Raw genomic sequence first — 18,421 nt, 5'->3', positions numbered from 1 at the left:
ATGTTAAAACTTTGATCATTAACTATTAACGGGTATTATTTAAATCACAATTTTTATTCAAATTCGATAACTCTGTTTTCGATGTATTATTTGAATCTTTTATTGTGTAAAATTTCAGCTTTTTTCTTAATTACATATTATATCATACTATATAAATTAATACATTATATGATATATTAATTTAAGTTGTAATACAAAATACACATATAATAAGTATTTTTATTATATACATTTTGTATTGTAAATATATATGATTTATATTATATAGTGCATTTTCTCGAAAATTACTCGTAGTTCAAGTACGGTTTTATTTACGAAGTGTAAAAACGAAGAAAATCATGAAGTAGAACATAGAAGAAAGAATTAATCCCAGGCTTCTAAAACCACAAGATATATTCATATAACACTAAGGACAGATCGATTAGATTTCATTTAGAAAGTGATAGGGCTAAGAAAGTAATATTTCCAGTTGCGCACTTGTCAACCTTGTTTGCGGTGGCCGCGTCGTTATGGCGGCATAACGAATTTTTGCAGGTTACAAGCTAACAGGTGTAAGCTGAAAAACAGGATGGTCGTTCATACGTTCATTTGCTCGAATTAATTATTGTTGATTGAATACTGTGATTACTAATACCAATCCACAATTTTAAGTAAATTCCAAGGTATCGATGTCACCGACACACAGTGCATTCTAGTTTTCTATGTGATATCGAATTTTATAATTTGACAGAATGATTGTCAAGAGGATATTACAGTTAGGATTTCTAGTAACAGTGCTTGTAAACGTGCATAGTTCAGCCGATGAAAGTACCAGCGTAAATCCAAAATGTCAATTTGGAAAGACCCTACGGAAGCAAGTAAACGCGGAACCGCTTAATGGAACCTGTTTACGAGATATCGTAGTTCGACTGTCGAACGAGTTTCGGTCTATCACTGATGCCGAACTCGGTTTGAAGCCGTTCCAAAGAATGCTCGGTGAAATGGAGTTCATGAATGTCTCGAGTAGCTTGAACATGAGACTGAGCTTATTAGTGGATAAATTAAACAACAAGCTATTATCCTATGCAAAGCTTTTGAAGCAGAGCTATAATATCATAGAACCTATTTTGGCAAAGAACGAAAATCAGTTTGATTATTTTGAATCGATGAATGGACTAGAATTGTTATCAAATGGATTGGCTGATTTTTGCTCACAAATTGCACAAAGTATGTAAGATAAGTTCATTTAGAGCTTGTAAATTCCAATCTAATGTGATTTTATGTATTTTAGAATTGGCACTTCATCTAAAAAATCAAGAATGGAAAAACTTACATTTGTTGCCTTTTATGTATCCAGTCACCATGTGTGGTCCATCTAATGCAGGACATAATATTGGGCCTCTTTTATTGTCTCAGTATTGTCCAAAAAAAAATGTGCTGTTATTGATTGAGCACGCTGTATTTATGTCTGAAGGAGATCTTACTCTAGCTCAAATAACTGCAGAGACAATAATTGACATGTTATCTCACACAGATTATGTTAATGTTATTGGCCTCTCTACTAATACTTCCATTCATTGCAAAGATGGTTTATTAAAAGCTACAGATGTTAATAAGTTTCAATTAGCACGTTATATTCATAGTTTAACAAGAATAGGTACAATTATCTTTTTATCTGTCATATTTTCTATTTATCATTATTTATAGAAATTTTTTGTCCCAATTTTAGAAACAAATGACACAATTGAATTTGATCTTAATAAGCTATTACAGAATGTAAAAGGTGAAGTAGTGTTTATACATTTGACCAATACACTTAAACCCACTTCACACATAAAAAAGATAAGAAACATGATTTCTGCAGAGAAAGTAAGTGGCTATATAAGAACAATATTAATTCTTTCAGGTGAGTTTAATTATGTAATTACGTGCATGAATTGTTTGTAATATATTATTAACGTAATTGCTTTTTTATAGATCAAGAATCACATTCAAACACTAAGGATTACAATGATAGCATTCTAACTCTCCCAACACAAAATATACTCGGTTTTGAAGTATCAAAACTGTTTTCTGATTTAAAATGTTCTGAGGAACATAAGAAAGATTATTATTTATCTGATCCATACTTTGATTTATATAGTAAAACAATGACATTGTCTATTGGGCACATTACAAATAAAGCATTAATATCTTTAGATATTAAATTACGAAATTTCCTTGATGATATAACATATTTTAATGCTGGTATGCATGCATATGCTATACTGTTTGATAATAAGGGTATAGTTTGGATTCACAAAGATTTCCCACGAATGGAAACGATGCTAGATCAACCCCTCAAAGTTAATTTACATCACATTGAAAATATTAATTTTGAAACTGTAAGAACAATGATCGAGGAATATGAGGGTGTTATAAACGTGAAAACACAATTAGGGAGAAAGGTACATCGGCATATATAAATATACGTAAAACTCATATTGATTTAGTTTTTACATTTCAGAAGTGGTATCGGTGGAAACATTTGACGTACACGGATTTAATAGTATGCTTAGTATCGGCAACTAATGAAAGCGTATTACCTGTCGCAAAATTAGTACCGACATTGTCAATGAATATTTTACATCATCGTCTCGATCTTTTAATGCATAGTATTGCCGATAAAAGCATTCTATGTACTTATCACAACAAGCTTTTGTCCTTGTGTAAGCTAATGAATTTTAATAATTTGAAAAAATAAAAAACTTATCTAGCATTTGTATGAAAGAATATATGTATTTATGATTTAGCAACAGGAGTGGTCTATCTTTCTCCATGGTGTTTCCAGTCTCCAATAGAGCAACTTAAATTATTAGAAACTGGAACTGTTGTAACAATGCAGAGTTACATGGCATATCTAAAGGACTTAACAGGATTACTAGCTAATCCTGGTTTATATCAATCTGTCAGACCAGACGTAGCTATGTTGACTCAAATATTGGGATACTTTAAAGGCAGGCATATAGAAAGCGCTTTAAATAAATTTATAATAAGAAGGTACATTTTATACTATTACATGGAACGAGATTTTAAAAGAATTAGAATTTTTATTTAATTTTGTTATAGATATATCGTTGGAGTCGTAAGTGGCGTATTAGAGATATATCCAGGAATTATGCTCGATTCGGGTTTTGATCCTAAGAGAAGAATGTGGTATGGAAAAGCACTGGAGCATTCTGGAAAATTAGTTTTCACACCTCCATATTTGGGTGTTGGTAGTTCTGGATATGTTGTTACTCTAAGTCACACGGTTCATCGTAATTCGGAATCAACTACAAAGGATGATGCTATTGCAGTTGTATCTATGGATGTAGCATTAGGCTTTATTTCAAGACTTCTGAAAGAAATGTTCCCATTTTGTAATAATTCGACGGTGAAATGTTTCCTAATGGATGATAAAGGATATTTAGTCTCACATCCAGCACTATTAGAACCAACTGGTAAAATCGAGCAGCAACATTTGACTCACAAGGAATTATTGGTTGCAAATGATATATTAAATCACGAGCTTTTCGTTAAAAAAAAAGCTTGTGCAAATTACTTAGATGGTACTGTACAAAGGTATTACCAGTTTAATACTTCACTTGATGAGGTTCTTACAAACATAGTTCACGGCGAACATTGCGTCAAATACCAAGTAGCAGCTGTACCAGGAACTAATGTATTTTTAGGAGTAGTTAATGTGACTTGTAATTTATTAAGAGCATTTTGCCCATGCAGTACTATGGATCACTCATGTTTAAATTGCAAAAGAATGGAACAAACCGAATGCGAATGTCCTTGTGAATGCGCATTATATTACTCTAATTGTGCAGAGTATACTACAAATGAAATGAACCTCGAATCCTGTCCGGTACCGTACGAACAAGGAGGGAATTCGCAGATGTCCTGGATACAATCTACGAATTTGAAAACGTGTCCGTCCATTGATTGTAAGATATTCAAAGGAGAAAATGAGTGTCTCGGAATTGTAGGTTGCCAATGGTGTCATATAGACAATGATGGAGAAACGCCATTGCAAGCACCATTCTGTAGTGATATGTCCGTATGTTTTAGAGGTATTCTTGGACTTTTTATGCCACTTAGTGATGGCACGTATAGTAAGTACTGTTTAAATGTATTTTTAATATATAATTTTGCATATTTTTTTCTCTTACAAAATATAATTCCTTTCAGATTCTCAGTCAACAGAAGAAATTGCAGTACGCGACTGGCCATCAGTTGGGCCTGTAGCTGGTGGAATACTAGCATTTCTTTTGATACTAGGGATATTTTTATTTTGTTATAGACTTCGATCTGTTCAGTCTGGTGTAGAACATCAGTGTTTACATATACATACATCACCCGATATGCTACGTATGACGCATTTAGAGGGTGATGCAGAACCTATGGAGTTAGAGCAAACAAAAAACAATTTAGATTCTCTGATAAGGGATGGCATAGCGCCCATTTCGCCATATAAGGTTTCCACAAATTATAGAAAACCACCCGGTGGTGATAGTGATCATGGATATAGTACAATGACACCTCACGACGATTCTGAACAACAAACATTTGCTGAACCGTTATTAGTAGTTGGTAGTAATACTGAACCCGATCTGAAAAGACAATCCACTTGTCTTCCCTCTCCAACAACAAATTTAGGGTCCCCTTATCATGTTTTAGCGCCAGTCACGGTTCATTGTAATATGGAAGCAAATTTTTGTTAACATCTATAACAAACAATAACCTGGAAATTTTTATTCAGGTATTGTTCCTTGAAAACGGTAAAACTTCGTTTGATTGAAATCAATGTTATAAAACATAATGTAAAAAACACACCTCAACCCTTATATCTCCAACTGATAAATGCAAGCCAGCATTCTACTCCAAAGGAGTAATAAGGGTTAATTTTGAAAAGAGTTTATGATTTTTTATAAGTTCTTTTTATAAATATTAAGATTATACAAGTTATATAGTGATATATAGACGTGCATGTCTATTAGTATTATTTTAAATTAGTAATAATATTATTTCATTCAGATAAATCATACTTAATTCAATAATGAAATTGGATATGATTATTGACTGTTATCACAACTAGCAATGATACTGTTTTTTTTTCTTTTCTTTTTCGTTTCTATAGTTAAGAATAATGCAGCAAATGTAAATGTGTTCGAATATTACTTAAAATAATCATATATTTTTTATATAAATCGGAAACGAACTATGTAACTGAGGTGTCTTGATCTATTAAAATTGATACACATAACAGATATATGTATATCTTAATGTAATAGCAAGATATCTTACTCCATAGTTCGTTTTCATTGTATACATTTTTTAGAAAACAACATCACAAATTAGCTATTTACGTACTGTGTAATGTAAGCCACGTAGTTTAAGATTTTTAATAGAATTTATTGGTAGATATAAATTCGCGTAAGCATAAAATATATATACATTTTTATACATGATAGTACTTTTGGAAAAAGTGTACAGTGACCTTTTTACGCATAGTGAAACAAACTTTTATAGCTAAGAGATAGTCTCTTAGATATTTACATTTTATACGTATATACGTGACTGACTACTTATCACTTGATCTTGCCAATACACATAGTTTATTATAAACGCAGGTTTTACTATTTTTATAACTTGTAAATGTAGAACAGTTAGTTTTTGAGTACTTTACATGTTGATCAGTATTTTAATTATTAAAGTATATAATTGCTGTTAAAAAAATGTAATTTTATTATTATGATAAGTAAAAATACAAAAATTATCAAAACTGTTTGTTTATTCATTGTCAAGTGTTTCAGTGACTCGTAAAAAATAAATCCACGGTAATTTGATTACTCTAGATCTATTTAAATTATGAATTATATACGAAAAAAATCAACTGCATACACGCAATAGTTTTCATTATATGTTATACTAGAACTTATATAAAATATTTTTTCCATGTAATTGCTTTATAGTTAAGGTATAAAGTCTGGATTCTTCCTTAAAATTACGAAACCTTCCATGATGGGTGTTAAAGGTATATATTCTTCGGTTGCAAGTTCTGCTCTTTCACCATATGCTAGTAAAACAGGAGTTGTATGTGTTTGGAAACCTGTAATCGTTTTGGGTTTTCCCGCTTGACCCACAACGTCTACAGCAAGACCTACCCTTACCGGTACAGCTAAAGGATTTAATTTTTCATCAAATGTTACTAACATCCTCGGTTGCATTGCAACTGCTAGCGTGTACAACAAATAATGAGATCGACCTAGAATGACTGAAAACAAAAATAGAGTCATAGTTATTTAATACATCTTAAATAATTACAATATCTAAAAAAGATTGAAATACTTACTGTTTTTTACGTCGAGGAAACCAATTAAGGTAGCTAAAAGTCCAGCAAGTGCTACAGGACTTAATACTTGTCTATCACTGTGATACGGAGATAATGTCAAAGTTCCTTTTCCAAGATGCGTCAAACCTTGTGCGATGCGAACCATGAATAAATTGTTAGGATCTTTTGCATGGAATTGAGCAAGCTGCCTTAACATTGCAGCCAATCTTGCGTTGTTTGTTCCAGCTCCGACCAAACCCATTGCGAAAATTGCATTATGCGCTACTTCCGGATCACTATCATGAGAGAATTTAGATAATGTATCGAGTATATTCAGTTTTGGATTGGAGACTGATATGAGTCCAAGTGCGAGTGGAACGGATCGCCTGATAACAGGCTCGCAATAACGTAATAAATGACCAAATGTTCTGTACGCCATTTCAGCACCAATTTCTTCTCCCATGGCAATTAAAGCAATGCCAAGCACGGCAATTGCTTGTCTTGAGCTGAGGTCCTTCGCTTTATCCTCCTTTTTTTCTTCTTTTTTATCTTTATCTTTACGATCGCTCTTGTCTTCTTTCTCGTTGGATGGTTCGTAATGTTCAGAACAAATATGCAATAAATGTTGGATCTTCAAAACATTTCCGGTACCGGCGTACGCGCACACTTCTACTAAAGTCGTGGACATTGATTTGAAAGGTTCAGGTACTATTTCTAGGGCTGCTATTATAGCTTCTGCCGCTTCTTGTTTCCCTAAAAAGCACAATCCGAGGCCTAAAGGTAGAAATCGTGCGTACGTGTCTTTTAAATCTGCTTCTGACTTCTCCATAAGGGCGTGCATTATGGTTGTTGTAACGTAAGCATTACAAGAACCTACTGCTACCATTCCTAGAGCAAGACCTGCCACGCCTATGACTTCCCAACTAGACTTGGGATCGCTAAGTACAGGAATTAAAAGACCATAAACAGCTTCCCGATTCGAACCCGCATATGCCAATCCAAGACCAACAATTGCACCAATACGCATTGTGTTACTGCTGTGTAATACATAATCAGATAGAAGTGCTAATGCAGGATCACATTCAATTCTTACGCGGCAGTTGACCAGACCACAAGCTAATAGAGCACCAGATTTGATGTAATCTTCAGAAGAATAAAGATACTTGTCTATCGGTGTCAAACCACCATCAACATCCCATAATAGTACAAGACCAAGGGATGCTGTTGCACTGAGCATTCCATGTTCTTTATTCTTATACAACCATTTATTTCCATCTTCAACCAATAGTTTATCTTGACCAAAAGCTGCATTGACAAAACCATTAACAAAGCTTGCAGCAAGATTTTGTCTTGCTGAATCTACTTGACCACCCCCAAATGGAGATCTAGAATTTTCCAAATGTGACTTGTATACATCTTCTGGTGTTTTTGGCTCCATTATGTCTAATTCACGCGCAAGATTAAGGAAATGGTAATTCAACAAAGAATTGGACATGATTTCAACTAGATCATCATATTCTGGAGTAGATTCTGGAAGTTCCAAGAAAATTTGCTGTCTACCTAGCATAAATGCTAGTTGCTTTTGGACAGAACTAAAAACAATAATATATATATATATATTAATACAGTTTTTTTTAAAATATTTATTTTAATAGCATCTTAACTTACAGATCAGTGCAGTTTGTAAATATATCTTCAATAAGTGGTAAATCATTCAGCTGCATTGCCAGCCTAACAGCCTGAGGGTACTGGCCAAACTTCCTATATAATTTGGCAGCAGCATGAAGCAGAGTACTATTTTCTGGATCTGCTACATATGGTACACAGCTTGTTAAATATAAACAAACTCTTTGATATGCACTTTCATCTACATATTGCTCCAATAGATCTAGCCTTTCAATTTCCATTAACAGATCACAAGCTTCTGTTTCAGCATTGTGGGCCATGTTATAAGGTACAATTTCATGTACCAGAGCTATTAGTTTTTTGCTAATAGCTTCTGCATTGTCTGTTGGCTCATCCCATTCACCAGCTAATTCTCCTGATAGATGCCTAACATATTCATGTCCCCATTCTCCAATGGCTATAGCGGACCCAGTAAGTCTATACTTAAGACATTCTCTACCTTCACCCATAGTCATAGCAAGGACAGAAATTACATCAGAACATAATTCCTTAGACTTTACATCTGTTATCTTTTCATAAATAGATTTCATAGTATCATAATGAGGTCTCATAAATTTAAGAGGTTTTGGAACACTAGTCATTGATGTTGTGGATGCACGGATATGGTTACGTAGAGACTCTAAAGCTGGATAATATAAACTTGTATTAGGATCTTGCAAACGTTCAACAAGGTGAGTTAACTCTTCTTGCAAAAGTTTGTCCTCTTCAGACTAAAAAAATATTAGAGTAAATAAATGTTATAATATTAAAGTTACATTTTTTTATATAGTGAGAATTTTATTTAAATTTATAATAAAATCAGATACGTTCCTATTTATTTTTCGTATTTTCTACTGTTGAAAATGTTATTTTGAAATAATCCTGCAACAAAAACTACAACTCACCAATTCATTTTTATCTTCCTCTTTTCCGCTTCTGACTTCTTTGTTTGTTTTTGACTCCACTTTCACGCTTTCAGGCATTTTGTCTCAATTATCACTTAAAATGATTGCAAAATATAAAACTCAATCCACTCTTCGATCCTAGTTGGAGCGTAGGTTAGAATAAATGTAGACCCTATTTGCGAGTCACCACTATTCATCATGGGTTAGAGATGTGATAGAATTGTAACATCAATTTTTGCATTTCTGACGAAGGTTTCCAGTTCCTCCACCAGATGGTCGTTCGACTTCCACGACTGTACAGTGCACGATTGATATAAGAAATATAGTAATCTATGTATCACTTTGTGTTTAAGTCTGGTTTAAGTTTAACACGGATTGAATGTGGAAAATTGAAGAGTTAGTTATTCAGTGATAATTTATAGTTACAGTATAATTGTATGAAATATAATCGTGTTGAAATAAATCACGTTGTAAACGTTACGACTGATTAACAGGATATATTCAATTTTTTAAAAAATGAGTCGCAGAAGAGTACATGAAGAGGAAGATGGATACGGTAAATTCTCTTTTTTCTTATATTACCATTAATTAAAAAATTAAAAATTGTACATGTTGAAAAAATTACTTTTTTATACTCATATATTCTATTTTTATACAAATTTTATAGAACGGGCGTATAAGAAACGCAGGAGGGTATCGGAGAATCAAGAGATTGAAGATCGACTTGAATCTCTCATCCTAAGAGTAGGAGAAAAATCTACATCATCCTTAGAGAGCAATCTTGAAGGATTAGCTTCAGTATTAGAAGCTGATCTTGGACTATTTCGCAGCAAAATACTTAGGATTCTGACTGAATGTGCAATTAGAATGCCAGAGAAATGTACAATTTATACCACTCTTGTTGGGTTGTTGAATGCAAAGAACTTTAATTTTGGTGGTGAATTTGTTGACTACATGGTAAAGAACTTTAAAGATGCATTGAAAGCTTGTAAATGGGATGTAGCTAGATATTCATTAAGATTTCTAGCTGATTTAGTAAACTGTCATGTTTTATCTTGTGGATCTTTAATGCAATTGTTTGACAATATGTTAGATGCTGCTAATGAAGATGGTGTACCTCAAGTAAGACGAGATTGGTATGTAAAATGTATTCTATGTGATTTTGTGGATGAGAGTAACAAAATATATTAATTTATTATCATTTATTATAGGTATGTCTATGCTGTATTATCAACATTACCATGGGTAGGAAGAGAATTATATGAAAAAAAGGAACAAGAGTTAGACCATTTGATGGTTACAATAGAGATATTTTTAAATAAAAGAAGTAAAAAGCATCAAGCAGCATTAAGGATATGGTCAAGTGATACACCTCACCCTCAGGAAGAATATTTAGATTGCTTATGGGCTCAAGTGAGGAAACTTAGGCAAGACAATTGGGCAGAAAAACATATTCCTAGACCATATCTTGCTTTCGACTCAATATTATGCGAAGCATTGCAACACAATTTACCTACTATAATGCCACCGCCGCATCATGAATCTTATTCCTACCCGCTACCTACGGTAGTTTTCCGTATGTTTGATTACACAGATTGTCCAGCTGAAGGACCGTTATTACCTGGAAGCCATGCCATAGAACGTTTTCTTATAGAGGAACATTTAAAACAAATTATCAACAATTATTTCTTTGAAAGAAAAGATTGGTACATATTTCCTACCCCTATCTAGTTTTTTTTCGGTATTTTTGTTCTGAAATTAAATATTCACGTGTAATGAATTACAGTGCAGCCCAACTATTGAACTTTCCATATAAAGCAAAAATACCATTGGATTATTGTATAGTTGAAGTAATATTTGGTGAATTATTTAGACTACCAGCTCCAAAGCATTTAGAAATATGCTATGGGTCGATTTTGATTGAACTTTGCAAATTACAACCATCAACAATGCCACAAGTAAAATGATAAGCATCATTACATTATAAATATAAATTCAAATATTTATCTTAACTTTTACTTTACGTTAATGTAGGTTTTGGCACAAGCAACAGAAATTTTATTCCGTCGCATAGACAGTATGGCCGCTACTGCTTTTGATCGTTTCGTATGGTGGTTTGCGTACCATCTAAGCAATTTTCAGTTTCGTTGGTCCTGGGAAGATTGGGATTCTTGTTTGCAACGTGATCCAGAACATCCTCGACCAAAATTTATTCGAGAGGTACTTCTAAAAGCTTTACGGTAAATATGTTAAATTAATCATGGAAACGTTTTAGTGATATAAATAAGTTCATAAAAATAATATTTTATTTATAATTTATACTTAGATTATCATATTACCAAAGAATACGAGATATGATGCCCGGATCGTACGCTGACTTAATTCCAGCACCTCCAGAGCCTATTTATAAATATACTTCAGAGGGTGCCAGTAAATACAAATTTTTTAATAATATTATTTATAGATAATAAATAAAAATCCTGTCTACAAAAAATTGTTCTATAGGTTCACTTCCGGGCACAGCAGCAGCTCATGAATTGGTCGTTTCCATAAGACGTAAATGTACTCCAGAAGAAGTTCTCAACGTACTAAATACGTTACCAGGTCCTAGAGAAAATGAAGAAACGAATAATTTCAATCCTTTGAAAATTGATGTTTTTGTACAAACATTATTGAATTTAGGTTCAAAAAGTTTTAGTCACAGTTTTGCAGCAATAGGAAAATTTCATTATGTTTTTCAAGTAAGATTTTGAACAAGAAATATTTATAATCTGACAAAAATAATTACAGGTGTAATAAATTTGTATTTTCAGGTTCTTGCCGAAACTGAAGAAGCTCAAATATGTATTTTGAGAAATATGTATGCATTATGGAAGAATCACTATCAAATGATGGTAGTCTTGACTGATAAATTCTTGAAAACTGGTATTATTGAATGTAGTGCAATCGCAAATTGGATATTTTCTAAAGAAATGGTGCCAGAATTTACCAAGTACGTATAATTTTATAAACAATACTGTTTTAAAATATTTAACAACATTTATATTTACTATATCGTCTTTATAGATTATATATTTGGGAAATTCTTCATTTAACAATCCGAAAGAAAAACAAACATGTAACAAAGTTAAGCACAGAATTAGCGGAAGCTCGTGAGAAGTTGAGGAGAGCAGAAAGTAGGTCAGGTTCATCGTCAGAAGATGAAGACAATAATAAAGACAGGAGTAGGGAAAAACCTTCAGAAGATGTTGTAGAAAGAATGGAGGAAAAGCTGGAAACAGCTCAAGCAGATCAGAAAAATTTGTTCCTTATCATTTTCCAGGTACATATAATTATCTTATTATTACTATTATAGAAATAAAAAAGATATTCACTAATATCTTTTTTCAGCGTTTTATAATGATCCTATCGGAACATTTAGGACGCTGTGATACTGACGGTATAGATTATAATACTCACTGGTACAAATGGACCATAGGCAGACTACAGCAAGTGTTCTTAACCGTAAGCTTTTTATCAAATGATAAAAATAAAATGTACTGTTTTGTTTGCACATAATGTTAATTGTTTTTTCTCTTATTAACAGCATCATGAGCAAGTTCAAAAGTATTCATCGACATTAGAAACTTTACTTTTTACACCAGATCTGGATCCACATATCTTGGACGTTTTCCATCAGTTTGTTTCTCTACGAGCATGAATGTCATTTTCTACAGTAATCGTTATGTTAAATATATTTTATGTTATTGAAAAGTTGGGAATCTAATTTCCAACTTTTGAATATTTTATATAATCATTGTTAGACACGTTGTGATTTTTCATGACGGAATCGACGAATTAGAACTAAGAGGAGGAAATTTTTATATTGCAATACATTCTACGACAAATTATTTGATTTTCAGGATAGCATAATATCATGTAATATGTAAGATAACATTATGTGTAAATGCTGAATGCGTTATTATGCGTGATGTAAATATATTTATCCAGCTTTAAGTGTATTTCTTTTCAACAAGACATTGCCTGATATTTCATCATACGTGACAGTATGTATTGTAAATAAAAATACAAAGAACAAAATATATTATACTGATAGTTTCTGTATTAAATATATTGTATGTATTAAATATATAACTCAGATATATTCATTTTTCATTTAAGTTTATATAGTCGATAATAACATAGTGAAGTAACTCATTGTAGTTTGAATAATCTGAAAATATAAATAATAATAAAATTACGTATACTATTACGATTATCTAAAGAGTTACAATAAGAAATTTTTACCGCGAGAAACGTTTCCATTGACATGACCGCCATTTTGAAAGCTGTTATTTTGCTGAATATCATAGTCCTTGCGATTAATAACATATATAAATTATGAAACTTTTTAGGAAACATATACCACACTACCTCACATCTAAAGTAATTCGTTATTAATTAACCGTTGGAATGTAAAAGTTGAAAACATCACAGAAATATAAAATATTCTTACGTCGCGACATATACTTCTTCACTATGATTTAATAATCTTTGTCCAGGAAGACAAAGAATGAATATATGTATAGCCTGTGCCAATGCAAGTGATCCAAATCGCGTCATTTCGTCCGTATTACCTAAATTCAAGACTGTCTAAATATAACAAAGCATTTCGTTATTATTTATTATTATATAGAATTAAGGAAGAATTTTGTAATTTACAACAACATCTAATTTACAAGAGCGTACTGGCGATATTTCTATTAATATATTTGTAAAAAATTTAATATGAATCGAAAGTACATCTAAAATACTAACGAATCCAATCTCCTCCATTATTGATTACAGTTTGGCAATGTTTTAGCATACTTTCTATTAATTCTTCGGTGTACGGTACAGATAATGACCTGCATATTTTTTGAACGCAATCTATTAAAGTACTTAATTTCAAAATATGTTTTTCTTTCAATTTGTATTTTATAATAGATCAAACATTTTATATGGAATTTGCGTCAAGTGACTGGAACGGCCAGTCCAGCAAAATACCGCTTCAAATCGCTTAACATATACAGCATTCGTTTCGAATAGCTCTATGCTTTTCAGTAAGCTATGGTAAGATATTATGAGCCAAAGCGTAATAATCACTTCCTCATTAAATATCAATTTTCGTAGATATTGTCAGTACGGTCTTGTGGGATAGGCTGTAGTTGCATGTAAAAATACAATACCTACTCCAACTCCTCCAATGCTAAGACAGATAATGTGAAAAAACATCTGAGCTAATATAAATTTAGCGAACAATGATTCCACGAGATTTGAGTATCTACAAAAAAGAAAAAAAAAAAGGAAATGGATTAATTTCTCACACGAACGAAATAAATAATGACTATACATTAACAATAAACTATCGACCTTATTGCATTTTTATGTTCTTTTATACATAGTAATAGTTTTCTAAAAATCGTCGCCTTTTCTTCCTGTGATAATTCGACATTTTTATACTTTTCGAGTAAATGATGATCCTTTAGGTTTATTAAGCTACTTGTATCCAAAATGTGCATAGTTCTTAATTGATAACTGTAAACAAATTTTTGAGATCAAATGTCGCGGAATATTTGAATCAATAGAGATGAATTTTACCTCACAACTGCAAACAAGGCACAAGCATGTTGGACGTATAACATGTAAGCGCTATAGCCAGTAGAAATTACCATAGCTACCATGAATATTGCTATATATACAGGTATAAGCACATAATAAAAATATTGTTGTGTATCCACGCCATAATCGACTACGACTGGTAAGCTTTTCTCTTTGGAATGACTCGAAGGTACAATGAGATCAATTACTAGTGATACGGTTGGTACCAGTAAGAAAGCCAAAAGTGTCGAATAAAGGTACGCTAAAATGGAAAATGCCTTTAAAGTCGATGAAAACAATTTCTCTTCATTTTGAACTAATGCACTTACAGAGATAATATAATATAATTTTGTTTCCTTGCGTGGTATAAAATTGAAGAATCTTATTTTCTGGGCGGTTCATGTAATAATTATGATCATTTTTAATGAATAAGAGTACATCTTTGACCTGTAATAAAAGAAAACAGAAAAAGATTACTTAATAAAAATAAGAAGAGTTTATTCTAGAATACAGGAATTTCTCTGCAAACGTATTTTTGAAAGTCCCCTCGTGCTTTAATCATTGCGTATAAATTTTAACTGCAACGATAAACAAGTTGCTTTCATCTTGAGAATATTATTCCTTACTAAAGATTGAAATAGAATTAAATTAATTGATCGTTTTCAATTCTGAATATTCGTAGAGTAAACGAGGCAAGAGACGGTACCTTTTCCGTGTTAAAAATTAGGTTCAAATGCGACGACAAGCAGAGAGAGATTGTCATCAACGGTGGTATGCATTCGATGATAGCATTTTTGTTGACACTCCACTCATTAGATAATCCTCTAATCTAAAACAAAAAAAGAAATGAAATATTGAATTACAAAAGCAAATAAATAAAAGCTTATTCGAGATACTGGTGCTTGAGAAAAGTATGAAATTCTATTCCATGCCAAATTATCACATTTTGCTATAAAAATTAAAATTTTCACTCATATATAAATAATTCATTAAGCGCACGGAATTATTCCTTTAATTTATCGCCAACCGATCATACGAGATTCAGACATTTTTCATCAGTTGAGTGATCGCGAGTAGATTCGTTTCGTGATCATTCATTCAGTGAAGTACTGTACATTCGTCGAGAAGGACAATTAAGTAATTTTTATATCACACTTTTTATTTGTAATTATAATTGTAGGATGTCTTATAATATAAAGAAGAAAGAGAATATGTGGAAAAAATGTTATACGCTTTAAAAACGTCAACGCATAAGAATAAAACTAGTTCACACATCACACTGCCAATTTTATCTACTGCATGTCTACATCGGCATTGTCAAAGAAATTCTCCGCGCAAAGGATTTATTAAAACTTACTATAAAATGAAAATCGTCCTATTGCGGAGAATTAGTTTTCTATAGTCTACTTTTAGCAGGACGTTTAGCAACAATCGATCGTTTCGCCTATTAAGTAAAACGTTCTGTGTAAAATGATAGGAGGAAAAGAAGAAGTACTAATATTCTTTAATTAGCTATCATTCTACGAATCTATCATTTTAACATGAAAGGAATAAAACCTCGACGGAGAGCTTTTAAAGAACTTAAAAATCTCGTTTTTTTTTTTTTTAATTTAATGAACGTAGGAAGACGGACGTTGTGACTGTTTAAATAATTAACTAACTTGTTAATAATTTAACAAGCAAATCTTCGTCGATTTTCCTTGTGTTTCGTTCGATTTTTTATTACTCGTCATCGTCACGGTATATTATACTATGTCTTCGTCTCTTAGCTTCAATTATGAGTCGAAGAAATGAAAGAAACGCGACGATAATCGGCATGAATTTCTTCGAGCAGCCTGCCTTTCGATTGAACAAGCGTCTTTTGTCCATCATCGGGGTATGGCCGTTTCAGAGTACTCTATCGAAAATATTAACGCAAGGCATCGTTTACTTATTCTGCGTGTCTCTCTTCATAGCCGAGGTAATCCTAAAAATACGAATTATGTATGAATAAATTGATGTTACTAGAACAAAAGCCTAGAATGATACTTTGCTCAAATGATAGGATGAAATTGTAAAAAGAACAATAGCATGAAATTTGTGTTTAAAAAGATATTTAGTGGTAATAATACACGATAGGATATTATGTAAGATTGTGTTGCAGTTTTATCAATGATTCAAGAAATTCACTATATTCCATGCCAAATCATTGTGAATCATATCTACTTATATATGTATGTACGTGTGAATTTGCACTATATATTTATGATAGCGAAAATCCATTGTTAATATAATATTTACTACTGGATTGAACTAGTGTGTAAAAATTGCCAGAATTATATGATAAATTTAATGCTTTTCTAACTATGCAGTGTTAATCCAATTTATGAGTTAACTATCGAAACGTACCGACAAATATAATTCTTTATCTTAACTGTAAACAAGACAGTCATGTTACTACGAGAATACTATGTATGGCGATGACGATAATCATAACGAACGCCAGTAACGTCTGTAAATTTTTATAAGTTTCACTATAGCTGAAATTTTAAAAATTAGATCTTGGTATAATTACATGCCTTAACATGCTTCAATAAATCCAAAGGGGGAAAAGTAACAGACGCAAAATTTATTAAAGATGGGTGAGGAACATCAAACGATGAATTCGAACGGTGGAAATACATTTTCTTTCAATAGTCTGGACATCCATAATTACGCAGGTCTTGCATAATGGTAATTCATCATTCCCAAAATTTATGGGAATTCTGCTGTTTTGTAAAGGATACAATTATTCAGAGATGGTTAACTTCAGTAACACTTCAATACTAATATTAAGTACAATAACAATTATTGTTTTTTAAATTGTCAAGGATAGAACAGTGAAGTACGATGTGACTGTCTGTGTGTCCTATAAAAAGAAGAGAAATTACTGCGATTGTCGATACATAATTAATGAAGAGAAGCATGTAAGTATTGAGGCGGACGTTTGTATGTTCAGTTATATCATTTTTGACTAATTGATAAGATCTTAGAGTATTTGCACTCAATTAGCATGTTTACATTGGATGATGGTGTCATAATCTATTCCGCACTATTTACTTATCTGAGAACATAGGGTAACTTATATTTTAAAAGATATCGCTTAATCAGAGTAAATAAGTACCAGTATGTTACAAAAAATATTAAACAAAAATTATATTTCGCATATAATGTCAAGCAGATCTCCCCTTGTTCAAAGACACCTGTTTGATGATTGGTGTTGCATTAATTTTAGAAAAGAAGTTGTTAAAAGGACAAATAAAACGTTTACGATAGTCGAACTATACGCCATGATACTTGTAAGGGTAAATCCTATTCTTGCACAGAATCTTTTTCACAAAATCTCAGGTTCAACTTCAAACACAACTGCAAATAGATTTTAAGCCTTTAACCTGTTAACCTTTTATCCTTAATTAATGGATAATGTGAAATTATTATAACTATTTACCATTTCATATATCAATCAAAGTAGTTTGTATAACGAATAACTCAACAGGATATAGGAAATCATTTATGAAGAACGTGAATCTCCTCATCTCGTCCTTTTCTTAAACAATTTCATTTTATTAATAGAAATTCAACAACATCAAAAAATCAAAAAAATCGGTAAGTAATAAGGAATTAAATCGTTGCTTTATCGGAAGAGTGATACAAATAGAGAAGGTATATTTTTCAAGAAATCGGTTTTATTACTTTTTCAGCGAGTCAAAAGTAACGACTTTTTAGATGTGTCATTCTTCTGGCACTAGTTTCTGCTAGCACCAATTAAATGTGAATAACATGTATATACATGTATATAATATATAGTGATGTTCTCTAGAATGTTTTGAATCGCTTTGAATATGATTTGATACTTCAAACTTTTGAAAGTATT

At 31.9% G+C, this 18,421-nt stretch overlaps 4 protein-coding genes across 6 annotated transcripts; 2 read left to right on the top strand and 2 right to left on the bottom strand.

Moving 5' to 3' along the window:
* Nucleotides 1-258: 258 nt before the first annotated feature.
* Nucleotides 259-5,479, top strand: LOC139994059 (VWFA and cache domain-containing protein 1). Its single transcript, XM_072016348.1, has 8 exons — nucleotides 259-1,206; nucleotides 1,271-1,636; nucleotides 1,709-1,885; nucleotides 1,957-2,426; nucleotides 2,486-2,687; nucleotides 2,772-3,018; nucleotides 3,088-4,121; nucleotides 4,198-5,479. The coding sequence occupies exons 1-8, from the start codon at nucleotides 732-734 to the stop codon at nucleotides 4,728-4,730; spliced, it is 3,504 nt and encodes a 1,167-aa protein (XP_071872449.1). The 5' UTR covers nucleotides 259-731; the 3' UTR covers nucleotides 4,731-5,479.
* A 332-nt stretch (nucleotides 5,480-5,811) lies between these two features.
* Rpn1 (regulatory particle non-ATPase 1) lies at nucleotides 5,812-9,122 on the bottom strand. The gene is made up of 4 exons (XM_072016349.1): nucleotides 8,911-9,122; nucleotides 8,009-8,736; nucleotides 6,362-7,932; nucleotides 5,812-6,283 (listed from the first exon to the last, which is right to left on the bottom strand). Exons 1-4 carry the CDS (start codon nucleotides 8,986-8,988, stop codon nucleotides 5,982-5,984), a joined length of 2,679 nt encoding a protein of 892 aa, XP_071872450.1. The 5' UTR covers nucleotides 8,989-9,122; the 3' UTR covers nucleotides 5,812-5,981.
* A 140-nt stretch (nucleotides 9,123-9,262) lies between these two features.
* On the top strand, nucleotides 9,263-12,906 carry Cbp80 (nuclear cap-binding protein subunit 1). Its single transcript, XM_072016350.1, has 11 exons — nucleotides 9,263-9,466; nucleotides 9,578-10,046; nucleotides 10,122-10,616; nucleotides 10,697-10,868; nucleotides 10,945-11,150; nucleotides 11,237-11,340; nucleotides 11,416-11,651; nucleotides 11,724-11,902; nucleotides 11,977-12,232; nucleotides 12,301-12,414; nucleotides 12,497-12,906. Exons 1-11 carry the CDS (start codon nucleotides 9,427-9,429, stop codon nucleotides 12,608-12,610), a joined length of 2,385 nt encoding a protein of 794 aa, XP_071872451.1. The 5' UTR covers nucleotides 9,263-9,426; the 3' UTR covers nucleotides 12,611-12,906.
* Nucleotides 12,907-13,019: 113 nt separating this feature from the next.
* On the bottom strand, nucleotides 13,020-17,472 carry LOC139994074 (uncharacterized). Of its 3 annotated transcripts, none has more exons than XM_072016378.1 (9): nucleotides 16,191-17,472; nucleotides 15,236-15,358; nucleotides 14,859-14,976; nucleotides 14,530-14,791; nucleotides 14,302-14,466; nucleotides 14,122-14,212; nucleotides 13,406-13,542; nucleotides 13,198-13,330; nucleotides 13,020-13,123 (listed from the first exon to the last, which is right to left on the bottom strand). In XM_072016378.1, the coding sequence occupies exons 2-9, from the start codon at nucleotides 15,290-15,292 to the stop codon at nucleotides 13,073-13,075; spliced, it is 1,014 nt and encodes a 337-aa protein (XP_071872479.1). In that variant the 5' UTR covers nucleotides 15,293-15,358; nucleotides 16,191-17,472; the 3' UTR covers nucleotides 13,020-13,072. The 3 variants fall into 3 exon arrangements, with proteins under 3 accessions (XP_071872479.1, XP_071872478.1, XP_071872477.1); XM_072016377.1 differs by having other exon boundaries at nucleotides 13,037-13,330; nucleotides 16,191-16,495; nucleotides 16,751-17,472; XM_072016376.1 differs by having other exon boundaries at nucleotides 13,037-13,330.
* Between the last annotated feature and the right edge of the window lie 949 nt (nucleotides 17,473-18,421).

The sequence above is a fragment of the Bombus fervidus genome, chromosome 14 (genome assembly GCF_041682495.2).
Source record: "Bombus fervidus isolate BK054 chromosome 14, iyBomFerv1, whole genome shotgun sequence".
Lineage (NCBI taxonomy): Eukaryota > Metazoa > Arthropoda > Insecta > Hymenoptera > Apidae > Bombus > Bombus fervidus.
Note: the sequence above shows the minus strand (reverse complement) of the source record. Positions and strands in the feature narration are given on the sequence as shown.

Bases quoted from the DNA above. Each gene is read 5' to 3' on its own strand.
- LOC139994059 (XM_072016348.1), top strand. From the start codon at position 732: ATGATTGTCAAGAGGATATTACAGTTAGGATTTCTAGTAACAGTGCTT. The intron at 1,207-1,270 runs GTATGTAAGATA...TATGTATTTTAG, and splicing joins TTGCTCACAAATTGCACAAA to AATTGGCACTTCATCTAAAA. The intron at 2,427-2,485 runs GTACATCGGCAT...TTTACATTTCAG, and splicing joins AAACACAATTAGGGAGAAAG to AAGTGGTATCGGTGGAAACA.
- Rpn1 (XM_072016349.1), bottom strand. From the start codon at position 8,988: ATGCCTGAAAGCGTGAAAGTGGAGTCAAAAACAAACAAAGAAGTCAGA. The intron at 7,933-8,008 runs GTAAGTTAAGAT...TATTGTTTTTAG, and splicing joins TTTACAAACTGCACTGATCT to TTCTGTCCAAAAGCAACTAG. The intron at 6,284-6,361 runs GTAAGTATTTCA...TTTTGTTTTCAG, and splicing joins TTTCCTCGACGTAAAAAACA to TCATTCTAGGTCGATCTCAT.
- Cbp80 (XM_072016350.1), top strand. From the start codon at position 9,427: ATGAGTCGCAGAAGAGTACATGAAGAGGAAGATGGATACG. The intron at 9,467-9,577 runs GTAAATTCTCTT...CAAATTTTATAG, and splicing joins TGAAGAGGAAGATGGATACG to AACGGGCGTATAAGAAACGC. The intron at 10,617-10,696 runs GTACATATTTCC...AATGAATTACAG, and splicing joins TTCTTTGAAAGAAAAGATTG to TGCAGCCCAACTATTGAACT.
- LOC139994074 (XM_072016376.1), bottom strand. From the start codon at position 15,292: ATGACAATCTCTCTCTGCTTGTCGTCGCATTTGAACCTAATTTTTAAC. The intron at 14,467-14,529 runs GTAAAATTCATC...ATTTGTTTACAG, and splicing joins GCCTTGTTTGCAGTTGTGAG to TTATCAATTAAGAACTATGC. The intron at 13,331-13,405 runs GTAAGAATATTT...GAATTACTTTAG, and splicing joins GAAGAAGTATATGTCGCGAC to ATGTGAGGTAGTGTGGTATA.